This window comes from Salvelinus alpinus, chromosome 25, assembly GCF_045679555.1.
Source record: "Salvelinus alpinus chromosome 25, SLU_Salpinus.1, whole genome shotgun sequence".
Lineage (NCBI taxonomy): Eukaryota > Metazoa > Chordata > Actinopteri > Salmoniformes > Salmonidae > Salvelinus > Salvelinus alpinus.
The window spans coordinates 19,996,308-20,009,439 of NC_092110.1; the positions used below are offsets into that span (position 1 = coordinate 19,996,308).

At 40.4% G+C, this 13,132-nt stretch overlaps 2 protein-coding genes across 3 annotated transcripts; one reads left to right on the forward strand and one right to left on the reverse strand.

Annotated features, from left to right (window-relative positions):
- Nucleotides 1-3,482: 3,482 nt before the first annotated feature.
- LOC139553573 (protein c-Fos-like) lies at nt 3,483-13,078 on the forward strand. Of its 2 annotated transcripts, XM_071366057.1 has the most exons (5): nt 3,483-3,544; nt 10,071-10,170; nt 10,836-11,063; nt 11,394-11,501; nt 11,601-13,078. In XM_071366057.1, exons 1-5 carry the CDS (start codon nt 3,537-3,539, stop codon nt 12,267-12,269), a joined length of 1,113 nt encoding a protein of 370 aa, XP_071222158.1. In that variant the 5' UTR covers nt 3,483-3,536; the 3' UTR covers nt 12,270-13,078. The 2 variants fall into 2 exon arrangements, with proteins under 2 accessions (XP_071222158.1, XP_071222157.1); XM_071366056.1 differs by lacking the exon at nt 3,483-3,544 and having other exon boundaries at nt 9,928-10,170.
- On the reverse strand, nt 4,242-7,255 carry LOC139553581 (transmembrane emp24 domain-containing protein 10-like). Its single transcript, XM_071366072.1, has 5 exons — nt 6,936-7,255; nt 6,376-6,496; nt 5,698-5,771; nt 4,940-5,066; nt 4,242-4,788 (listed from the first exon to the last, which is right to left on the reverse strand). The coding sequence occupies exons 1-5, from the start codon at nt 7,113-7,115 to the stop codon at nt 4,667-4,669; spliced, it is 624 nt and encodes a 207-aa protein (XP_071222173.1). The 5' UTR covers nt 7,116-7,255; the 3' UTR covers nt 4,242-4,666.
- Nucleotides 13,079-13,132: the final 54 nt, after the last annotated feature.

Here is a 13,132-nt window from a genome sequence, read left to right on the forward strand (position 1 = left end):
ATGATTAATCCACAGATAAAATTGGAATCCTAGTTAGTTTTTAGTTAATCTTTGATAAATCTCTATTTGTTGGTCTTTCAAGCACCCACGTTGGTTTGTATGCTTGTGAAAGCCAATGAGTAGATGGGAGAGCCGGGACGTACAACACGTCAAATGTCTCAAATAGAACTAAGTTCTATTTTAGCATCCGGCAACATTGACAAGCACGAGCAGTGTGGATTAAATGATATATATATGAATAAAATGTACACAAATTTATTTTGCAATGCTTGCACATGCAACGTGGCCAGTTTGGTTTCCCTGTTAGATGTGTTCGTTTCAAGTCTCCGGCAAGGGTATTCATTATAAGGGTTACGTGACTGGCTTAAGACTTTGTTAGCCTGCTTAGCTAAAGCTTAGGTATTGGTCCTGTGACTTGGATGTGTCTCTTCAAGGAGGAGGTCAAATAAGCTAGTGGAAAGGCCTCCAATTCTTTGGAGATACCTCTACCCGAGGTAGAACAAAACACAACCATGTTTTTTCACACCTCTAATATCTCCTATTTATGAAACGGATGCTAGTGTAAAAATGATTTACTGCAAAAGTGGTAGAATGTATAGATATTGTGAGACATCCCCTAAACTAAAAAATATCAGAATAATGCCTGGCTAGATGGGCCACATAAACTCATGTCACTAGAGCCAGACCCATTTGTTTTCTTGGGTCCGATACCGATTCTGATTTTTTGGGGGGACAAAACTTACGGATACCAAAATATCTGCTGATATACTGTTTTACAGCAGGGAAATTAAAAAGTGTAAATATTGGTTATCTGTTGAATTATCTTCCAATACCGATATAGCAGTAAAAGGTCAATATCAGCCGATAATACATACAGTTGAAGTCGGAAGTTTACATACACCTTAGCCAAATACATTTAAACTCAGTTTTTCACAATTCCTGACATTTAATCCTTGTAAAAATTCCCTGTCTTAGGTCAGTTAGGATCACCACTATTTTAAGAATGTGAAATGTCAGAATAATAGTAGAGAGAATTATTTATTTCACCTTTTATTTTTCATCACATTCCCAGTGGGTCAGAAGTTTACATACACTCAATTAGTATTTGGTAGCATTGACTTTAAATTGTTTAACTTGGGTCAAACATTTCGGGTAGCCTTCCACAAGCTTCCCACAATAAGTTGGGTGAATTTTCGCCCATTCCTCCTGACAAAGCTGGTGTAACTGAGTCAGGTTTGTAGGCCTCCTTGCTCGCACATGCTTTTTCAGTTCTGCCCACAAATGTTCTATGGGATTGAGGTCAGGGCTTTGTGATGGCCACTCCAATACCTTGACTTTTTTGTACTTAAGCCATTTTGCCACAACTTTGGAAGGATGCTTGGGGTCATTGTCCATTTGGAAGACCCATTTGCGACCAAGCTTTAACTTCCTGACTGATGTCTTGAGATGTTGCTTTAATATATCCACATCATTTTTCCTCCCTCATGATGCCATCTATTTTGTGAATTGCATCAGTCCCTCCTGCATCAAAGCACCCCCAAAACATGATGCTGCCACCCTCATGCTTCACGGTTGGGGATGGTGTTCTTCGGCTTGCAAGCCTCCCCCTTTTTCCTCCAAACATAACGATGGTCATTATGGCCAAACAGTTCTATTTTTGTTTCATCAGACCAGAGGACATTTCTCCAAAAAGTATGGCTTTGTCCCCATGTGCAGTTGCAAACCGTAGTCTGGCTATTTTATGGCGGTTTAGGAGCAGTGGCTTCTTCCTTGCTGAGCGGCCTTTCAGGTTATGTCGATATAGGACTCGTTTTACTGTGGATATAGATACTTTTGTACCTGTTTCCTCCAGCATCTTCACAAGGTTCTTTGCTGTTGTTCTGGGATTGATTTGCACTTTTCGCACCAAAGTACGTTCATCTCTAGGAGACAGAACGTGTCTCCTCCTGAGCGGTATGACGGCTGCGTGGTCCCATGGTGTTTATACTTGCGTACTATTGTTTGTACAGGTTGCTCCCAAGGAAGAACCAGACTTGTGGATGTCTACCATTTTTTTTCTGAGGTCTTGGCTGATTTCTTTTGATTTTCCCATACCTTCAGGCGTTTGGAAATTGCTCCCAAGGATGAACCAGACTTGTGGAGGTCTACCATTTTTTTTCTGAGGTCTTGGCTGATTTCTTTTTGATTTTCCCATGATGTCAAGCAAAGAGGCACTGAGTTTGAAGGTAGGCCTTGAAATACGTCCATAGGTACACCTCCAATTGACTCAAATGATGTCAATATTCCTATCAGAAGCTTCTAAAGCCATGACATCATTTTCTGGAATTTTCCAAGCTGTTTAAAGGCACAGTCAACTTATTGTATGTCAACTTCTGACCCACTGGAATTGTGATACCGTGAATTATAAGTGAAATAATCTGTCTGTAAACAATTGCTGGAAAAATGACTTGTGTCATGCACAATGTATATGTCCTAACCGACTTGCCAAAACTATAGTTTGTTAACAAGAAATGGTTGGAGTGGTTGAAAAACAAGTTTTAATGACTCCAACCTAAGTGTATGTGAACTTCAACTGTATAAAACTTTGATCAACTTGTATTAATAGTTTGTAAACTTGATACACATACAATGAATGCAATTTTTACCATATTGAAACTGAATATATAAATATTGAATTTGAATGTCAAATCAAATTTAAATTGAATTTTAAAACTGAATGCTATATTCATTCAATTCAGTTTCAAATCATGAAATACAAGATCAATTAATGTATTCAATTATTCAATTTGTGCATTACAAATTCCAAAATATTTAATTCAAATCCAATATCCTAATACAAATTAAAAAGTATGGAATTTAAATACAATTTCTGTTGGCATGGAAATAGCTCCATTAATTTGGAGTGAGGGTCTATTTTGGCTCATTATTGGTAGTGTCACAGCTTCTCCTCTGTTGACAATGGATTATGGAATGTTCCTTCCTACAGGTTCTGCCAGCTGTTCTTCAGGGGGCCTGGAGATGCAGTTCTCGCAGACAGGAGATCCCCAGGTGCTGATGGAGAACGTGCCAATGTGTTTCACAGAGAAGGAGAGCAAGGAACTTTGCAATGGGAGGCAGTCCATCATCAAGCCCAAAGTGGAGGTGAGAAGTATACCACCTCTCATAAGCAAAATTATTGTACCCTTCAATATTTCCATAATTTAAATGATCAACTCATTCCTATTTATTTCCCTCAGTTTTTCTTCTCATGCAACTTCCCACCAGGAGTACCTTCAAGAGCAGATTGAGGTGAGCATGAATAGTCTGTACTCTTGCACTATCTTAAAAAGACAATGGTTTCCCTGCTGCCTTTGAAAGAACAATCAATAGGAAATATCAATATCGCCAAATAAGTTGTATATGGATATGAGAGTTAATTCCTCTTGGTCGGTATGTGTTTTATTTGTGTTTTTTATTCCCTTCATCTCAGTTATTGTGTTCAACTGGCATGGAGGGACATGGCCTCTTAATGTACTTAAAGTCCTCGCCTCCTTTGCATGTCGTGGTGAGTGTCATTCCTCAATCTCATTTCAATTCCTTTTTTATTCAGTAGTCATACTTTGTATAAGTTGCTCATTAATTCCTTATGGTACAATTAGTGTCATGGTCAAGTATAATTGGCGTTAAGTCGCAAACAGTTGCAATCAAATTCAGTGACAGCCTCCGTAAGGAGTGTTGCAGCCTGGTAAGCTCTATCTTCATGCCAGCTGCCCTTCCAGTGTGCCCACGGCAACCCATCCATTGCCCAGATGGTAAATGTACGTCACTTGAATGCCCAAGAGGTATCGCAATAGACATACACAGAATAATGATTAGCTAACCTGTTTAATGATGCCGTCACTGCAGACTTATGTAAAACAGTACTTTGCTCCACTAAATATTCCTCTTAACAAAATACCAATGACAGTCTTGCGCCACAATCAAAATTTGCTCTATGCCAAACTTAATTTGACCTGGAAACAATTATTTTCTCACAGGAACCACCCAAACCAAACTTAAGAAAACTGAAAATAATGTACAAAGCCTGGGAACTATATGGAAATAGATGTCTACATTGTCAAATAATAAAATATTAATTTAAATGATTTCTGCTAAGAGATTTCCCTCATTAAATGAGAAATGTATTGTCATTGCTGATCTTTTCACCATTTTTTATGCCTTCATAGCTACAGAAAAATACAAAATAGACACCCAAAATGAGATCAAAGTGAAAACGTTTTTTAATAAAAAACAACCATGTACCTGACATACTGGGGAAATGTTATTTTCACATAACAATATCTGAATGTTTGATGGGGAGTTTTTGTGCACTCACTAAACATGTAATGTTTATTTTCATACAGTATTAGTCATCTACTACAACAACAAAAATAGTAACAAGAATATTGCATGAGAAAATATCAGACCAATATGTATCGAAGTCCATTTGGTTGTATTTCTAATAAAAACAAATAGTGCCAGAGATGAGGGGCTGGTAAAAAAACTGAAGCTGAAAGAAGAAATTATTTTACATTAAATTGTAAAGGGAGCCCCCCCATTCAAAAAAACCCTGTTGTTTCACAAATTGTACAGCAAACACCATTTCCCAAAAGTCCTCAACATGATGGTCCTTGTTTCATTGATGGGTTTACTCAATCAGCTTCTTCGCCTTGAAGAAACGCCGCAGATAGAAGACCTGCCATGTTGCCAGCCCAATTAGACAGCACATAGAGAAGATACTGAAGTACAGGACACGAGTGTTGGTGGATTCTGCAATGTGAGGGAAAATATATTTAACTGAATAACAGGTGTGAGTTCATTTAAACCAAGGTTTTACTCCTTTCACAAGACCAGCCAAAGAAAGATTTTGAATCATAAAACTTGGACCATAAGTTGTACTTTTCTTTCATACATCACTTACCATTTGTGTCCCTCATTTCCTCTTCACGCTTCTTCATGTAGGCAAAATCATTCACAATGGACTCCGATAAGTCCTCGAGGCGTCTTAGTTCAACTTCTAGGGGCTTCAGCTTCTCAACTTTTGCAATCTGAAAAGAGCACCATACATAATAAACTCATGATTATGCACTGGTTGAATGGTGATTATTTTTGTTTTTTTTCGCCTTTATTCAACCAGCTGATTGGCTGACAGCTGTGGTATATCAGACCCTATACAACACTACAAAACATATATTGTTACTGCTCTAATTACATTGGTAACCAATTTATAATAGCAATAAGGCACCTCTGGGTTTGTGGTATATGGCCAATCTACCACGGCTAAGGGCTGTATCCAGAATATACCACACCTCCTCGTGCCTTATTGCTTAATTAACCCCGGGATAAACTTAATCACATTAATAGGGTAGGACATAGAATTAGTGTATGACATTTACATTGCGGACTGGATAAAGATCTGTGTGAGCATGCAAGGATTTTCTGCAACATGTTTAAGTCTTCATAATGCACAGCAGCTTCAATGCTTTCAAAAGTTGACAGTTAAGAGAAAGTTAGTCTTTCTTAATTTCCAATACAAAACAAGAAATGGAGAAAGCTTAGCCGTCTTTTTCACATTGTTTGTATTTTCTAATGTTGAGACCTCATGCTGACTCATGGCAAGCCACAAAAAATCTGATACAGATGGACCTGGAGAAAGGCGGATGGGCAGTTGGCACTTACCTCTTCGTAATTCTTTGCCTCCACACCATGCTTCATGTCTAAATTGACTAGCTGGTCTGGGACCCTTCCAGTACCTAGACCGCAGAATGAAAATACTTATTGTACAGGGGACAAACATTCCAGAAAATGCAACCTGCTCTCAGAGCATTTCATATTATGTATGTAAATTCATCACAATTATTTTTGTTTGATATGGTACGATTTACAAACCGTACAATATGCCACGAATTTGCTAAATGTATGTTACGAATTCCAATTTGTTGTTGCTAATATTAGCTAGGTAACCAAGGCAAACGTTTCCTAGCTGGCTAACGATAGCTATCTGGCTAAAATGAGTTGGGTTAAGGTTAGGTTAAAGGGTTAGCTAGTAGTTGCAAAAAGTAGTCCGCGTTATACGCCCTCTCATCCACCATCCCTTCCTCCCTCCCTCCTTTGTTCTTGCTTTAAGTTTCCTTCTGTCTTATGTAACCATACCGAACGCAGCATATCATACTAATTTCAGTGTTACGTCTAGTCTATGAGACCAGGCTGGGAAATTAGTATTTCCCACTTCCAAATCAGGCCCAGTCTGCAAATTCTGTTTAATCATATATACTCCACGCTTTTAACTAAAAACAACCCAGGCCCATTGCTACATTAGACCACATCTGTGACACATCTGGTTAAAAACACACTCACCTAGGGAGGATTTGCTTTCAAAGCACACCTCAAACATATCATAGTCCTCTGTTGTAAAGGCAAACTTTCCCTTTGAAGCATCCTCCTTGGAGTACAAGGTGTGACCTGATGAATCTGTGATCTGAAATGGAAAATCATTAAATATGTGGTAGGTACATTGCACATGTTTGACCCAGATAGACACCTGCCTGAATCAAAGTCAACTAGCTAACGCGTTTACATTTTTAAACCTTAGCTACATCATGTTTAATACTTGCATCTTGATATTGATGGCTATTGAAGTCCTTTGCGGTATTCAGTTAAACCAAGCTGACAGCATTTTATTTTGCTAGCTAGCTAACTACATTAGCCAGTGGCTGTTTTATACTGGTTAGCCGAACCGGTTAGCCGCTAGTAGCTACTTAACCCAGACCTGCCCAGTGAAAATCTAACTATTGGCATTGTTTGATACTAGCTAGGTGGTGTAAGTTACATATTCGAGGCTTCCATGTCGTTACGCTAACACTGATTTGATACAGTCTAGCTAACGTTAGCAAGCTAGCTAGCGTTCTACGTGTTACCTTGAGATTGGTTTTCGCATTTGGTTGGTCGCTAACTTCGTATTCGCCTGTAACCAGCACGTCTTTGTGGATCTCTTCCCGCAAACATTTTCTAAGATTCACCGGTAAATAGAACGTAATAGAAAAGGTTGAATCAAAAATTACAGAAACAAGTATTAGTAATACACAAAATCTAGACATGCTGTAGCTGGCTCTGTACGCTACAGTCAGTCACCACCAAGCTAGCTCGATACTAAATGATGCAAAAAAAAAAAAAACGAAATGATGCTCAGTTCCGGGTTAAGTCACGTGATCTCCTCCCCAGGCAGCCCTTTTTTACAAGCTCAACGTGCGCAACATCGTCAACATTATCAAAAAACCGTCATACTGTTGCTGCTTTGTATCCATTGTATTTTCAGTTAATTGACTTGCACCGTGTTCTAGTAATAACTACTAAATGAATGCAAATACTAATAATGTTATTTAATGGTTAATTACTGGTAGATCGAGCCGGGGTCGGCGCCGGGCGCCTGCACCAAAACATTTGGAATGGTGACATTTGCGCGATCGTTTTTATATCGCTCATTTGCACGTCACGTCAATGATATCATGTCACCGTGTGGGACTGTGGGTCAATTAACCTTTTCGGAGTGGGCGCCCTGATTCTAGTTTGTGAGCTAGGCAGGCTACTGCCTGGGAAGGTCTTCCACTCAGAAGTAAAAGATGGGGAGGGGGGTGGGGGTAGGTTGACCTCAGGTCTCCCTACTGGATTAGTGGGAGTGGGGAAGCTATCAAAGAGGGCACCTCTAACTTTGTACAGTACTAATGCAATTAGTAAAATTAGTCACACTACAAACAGCTACCAAATAAACCACAATGCATTCATAATACTGAGAATATATAGTTTCCTCCTGGCTACCCCAACCCTGGCCAACAGCTCTGCACCCCCCGCAGCTACTTGCCCAAGCCTCCCCAGCTTCTCCTTTACCCAAATCCAGATAGCAGATGTTCTGAAAGAGCTGCAAAACCTGGACCTGTACAAATCAGCTGGGCTAGACAATCTGGACCCTCTCTTTCTAAAATTATCCGCCGCCATATTTGCAACCCCTATTACTAGTCTGTTCAACCAATCTTTCGTATCGTCCGAGATTCCTAAAGATTGGAAAGCTGCCGCGGTCATCCCCTCTTCAAAGGGGGTGACACTCTCGACCCAAACTGTTACAGACCTAAATCCATCCTGCCCTGCCTTTCTAAAGTCTTCGAAAGCCAAGTTAACAAACAGATCACTGACCATTTTGAATCCCACCGTACCTTCTCCGCTGTGCAATCCGGTTTCCGAGCTGGTCACGGGTGCACCTCAGCCATGCTCAAGGTACTAAACGATATCATAACCGCCATCGATAAAAGACAGTACTGTGCAGCCGTCTTCATCGACCTGGCCAAGGTTTTCGACTCTGTCAATCACCGTATTCTTATTGGCAGACTCAACAACCTTGCTTTCTCAAATGACTGCCTTGCCTGGTTCACCAACTACTTCTCAGATAGAGTTCAGTGTCAAATCGGAGGGCCTGTTGTCCGGACCTCTGGCAGTCTCCATGGGGGTACCACAGTGTTCAATTCTCGGGCCGACTCTTTTATCTGTTATATATCAATGATGTCGCTCTTGCTGCGGGTGATTACTTGATCCATCTCTACGCAGACGACACCATTCTGTATACATCTGGCCCTTCTTTAGACACTGTGTTAAAAACCTCCAAACGATCTTCAATGCCATACAACACTCCTTCCGTGGCCTCCAACTACTCTTAAACGCTAGTAAATCTAAATGCAGGCTCTTCAACCGATTGCTGCCCGCACCCACCCGCCCAACTAGCATCACTACTCTGGACGGTTCTGACTTAGAATATGTTGACAACTACAAATACCTAGGTGTCTGGCTAGACTGTAAACTCCCCTTCCAGACTCATATTAAGCATCTCCAATCCAAAATTAAGTCTAGAATCGGCTTCCTATTTCGCAACAAAGCCTCCTTCACTCACGCCGCCAAACATACCCTCGTAAAACTGACTATCCTACCGATCTTCGACTTCGGCGATGTCATTTACAAAATAGCTTCCAATACTCTACTCAGCAAACTGGATGCAGTCTATCACAGTGCCATCCGTTTTGTCACCAAAGCCCCATATACCACCCACCACTAACGACCTGTATGCTCTCGTCGGCTGGCCCTCGCTACATATTCGTCGCCAGACCCACTGGCTCCAGGTCATCTATAAGTCTATGCTAGGTAAAGCTCCGCCTTATCTCAGCCCACTGGTCACCATAACAACACCCACCCGTAGCACGCGCTCCAGCAGGTATATCTCTCTGGTCATCCCCAAAGCCAACACCTACTTTGGCCGCCTTTCCTTACAGTTCTCAGCTGCCAATGACTGGAACGAACTGCAAAAATTGCTAAAGTTGCAGACTTATATCTCCCTCACTAACTTTAAGCATCAGCTATCTGAGCAGCTTACCGATCGCTGCAGCTGTACACAGCCCATCTGTAAATAGCCCATCCAACTACCTATAATTATCCTATAATAAAACATATAGACATTTTTTAAAGTAATTCTAAGCAGGGAGCCTATTGTGTAATGATATGCCAAATGTCATGTATAGTGAGCTGTAAAACATATAGAGACACCTGCATTATAGGGAAATTGAAGTGTGCTGTTATTTGCACCAAAGAAATAGCACAGTCCGTGTGTCTGAATGTATGAATGGGCATGCTACACATGACACTTTCCTCTGGTATTTGTTGAATAAATACATTTGAAAAAAATGCAATATAATTACCTGAGGGTAAATGACAATAATGAGCAACTCGCGATGATATTGAGTATTTGGCAAATGTTTATCTAAAATATGCTAAATGTGTGTTTCATTGTCCAGTGGCTCCCCTCCATAGAGATGGTACAGCCTCCGTTCATTCATAAAAGTCTGTCAGAATATAAAAGGAGGGGCTTGCACACGAGTCTATCAGTTACCAGGTATAAACCTGGAATAGAAGCTGCTGAAATAATCAATTTGACGAGAAGGGTGATTATTCTATTAGCTAAGGATATTTTAAGACATGTTTCTCAACTCTGACTTCGATTCAATGTCTCGCTGTAGCACTGAATCTCCTGTTGGGGACACCCCGACGTACTATCAGAAGACACAAGACGACTCTATCTCCAGCTCCTCAGCTTCGCCATCAGAGAGTAATGCACAGGTATGAATCAATCAAGTGGTAATGCCTGTGATGCAATGATGTATAATATTCAGAAGCAACGATGTCAATGATTATTAATTGAAATATGGTTGACTTTCATCATTTATCAGTGGTAATCTTTATTAACATTAATATGTGTGAAATATTAATAGGAAATCATTGATATTGATGTATTTTTCGAAAATGCTGGGTGGTTAAATTATTCTACCATATTATCCTTCCTATTCCAGAAGCGTGAGATATTGAAAATGCAACACCCCACAGTGAGAGAGGATGAAAATTGTGTATATTATGATTTACACGTCCTCAGACCAAATATGTAGCATGTCGATGCAGCAGTTCATTGAGAAAAATAAATCCATTCAGGAGCCTCCACAACATCTCTGCGTCAGTGTTGACGTCAGTAACAGTGATAAAGTCAAATATCGATCCAGAGGAGACTATTTTTAGATGGCTAGATATATTTTAAGAGAACCCATACATAGTACATGCCATGACAATACAGCATAGAGTCACAGACATCCCCAATCTGAATGTGGTAATTGCCTTATGTCTCTGTTATTAGAATAAAATGTGTTTATTGACACATTTTGCAGTAAAATAATTAAGCTAATTGTGATTTAAAAAAAATGATCAGTGGTGAATTAACTTGTATCACTTTGCAGGAGCTCTGCCCAGACATGGATATACCAGCCACTCCATTTGTTCCAACAGTGACTGCAATTTCCACAACCCCGGATTTGCTATGGATGGTCCAGCCGACCATTATAACGTCTCTCTCCCCATCTCTGAGTAGCAAACAAACCAATGAAGCAAAGAGCTCTCACCAGTCAACACCCAAAGCGGGCGAGAGCAGGGGGAAAAACACTGGCAGAAAGGGGAAAACCGAGCAGGTTAGAGCACTTTTCTGATTGCAAATCAAACAAAAAACATTAACTTGTGTAAACATCTAAATCAATATTAACAGTGCAGCAGCAGCAGCAGCAGCGGCAGCAGCAGTGCATGCTCGCCAAAAGCAGTGTATTTGACTGTGTGCTGAGCTCAGGCAGTCCATTTGTATTCAGGTCACAGGAGTCTGCAACAATGGTCTATTTTTAGACGCATTGCAGAGAAAGATGCTTTTGCTACACTCCAGAAGGGGATTTGGCAACGGAATGTATGATATTAGGAGATGAAATGGACTGATTCTTCAAGGTGCCAGTGTTTTTCTCTGAACCCCACAGTTATCTCCAGAGGAAGAAGAGAAGAAGAGGTTGAGGAGAGAGAGAAATAAAATGGCTGCAGCCAAATGTCGCAACAGACGGAGGGAACTCACTGATTCACTGCAAACTGTAAGTTAACCCTTAGAAATCACAGCACCATAATTTTAAACAGTAATCTATGGTTATGATTTAGATTTCCTGTGTTATTTTTTGGGGATATTTTCGAAGGAGACTGATCAGCTGGAGGAAGACAAAGCAGCTCTGCAGACAGAGATAGCCAACCTCCTCAAAGAGAAAGAGAGACTGGAATTTGTCCTCGCTACTCATAAACCTGTGTGCCAAATTACAGAAGAATTGGATTCCATCTTCCAGGAGCCCAGTAGGTCTCCAGACCTCCCCCCCAGCCCAGAGGGGGGTAAACTCCCTGAGGACAGTGCTCAGGAAGCCCCCTCGCTCCAGGACATGGATATCCTCAATGACACGTCCACAGCCATCTCTGGAAACTCCAACATCCTACTCTGTGCCAGTATTGAAGTGAACATCTGCGACCTTGAGCCCTCTTTGGACATGAAGGAGGGTCTCCTGGACAATCTGCTACCCAGCATGGAGGAGGAGGTCCCCACAGAGACTGCCCACTCTGTCCCAGATATTGACCTGAGTGGCTCCCTTGGGGTTACGGACTGGGAAACCCTGTACAAATCTGTGTCTAATGACCTAGAGCCCCTGAGCACTCCTGTTGTGACCTCCACCCCCACATGTAGCAGCTACCTGTCCGTTTTCACATTCTCCTGTCCCGATCTCGACTCCCTTGGAGTGGGGTTTGACGGTCGCAAAAGTGGAGGGGGCAAGGCTGAATCTGTTGATATCCTCAACTCTCCAACCCTGTTGGCCTTATAATGTAAGCAGAGGGAGTTGATTGGTTTATCACTTTAGTTGGTTTTCCTGACTGTGATAGGCTATCAGAGACTTGCTGTGGTTTCAGCACTTCAGTTTTATTATTACACTCATGAAATGTTTTTGACTAAGCAAGTATAAACTTCTTCCAGATACAATTGATATAGCTAAGAGCATGGCTATACACTTTACTGATAGGGATTAAGTATGTTCTGGTTTTAAACGCATGCAGAGGAATTCCAAATAATTGTCATATTTCATATATGTTTGATCTGGTACTAGATCTATGCTGTATTGTGGAATTGACTGTACGGTTATGTGCTTCAATGGGAATAGTATATCAATAGCTATGAATGTTGTGTTAAAGTTCAAGTATACATCCATGTTCGTTAGGTACATACCTCAACGTCATCAACTGTGATTTGACCTCATTGTTACAATGTTTAGAGTTTTCAATGAAAACATCCAGTGCTATATTTATCAAGATGTAAATTATGAAAAGTTATTTTTTTACCTTCGATTTTGACTTTTTTGTCAAATTAAAAAAGTAAAATGAGCATCAATTGCTGATTGATACATTTTCAAATTAAATATTAATTCAAAGTGATGTTGGGTGCTTTATTGATTACTAAATATTAAATCACTCATACCAGCTAGTGTCACTCCATTGAGTTTTACAATTAATGTATATATTTTTTCAGATAAGACAAATTATATGGTCACCAGAAAATCTACTGAACAAAAATATAAATGCAACATGTAAAGTGTTGGTCCCATGTTTCATGAGCTGAAATAAAAGATCTCAGACATTCTCCATACGCACAAAATGCTTATTTTTCCAAAATGTTGTGCACAAATTAGTTTAC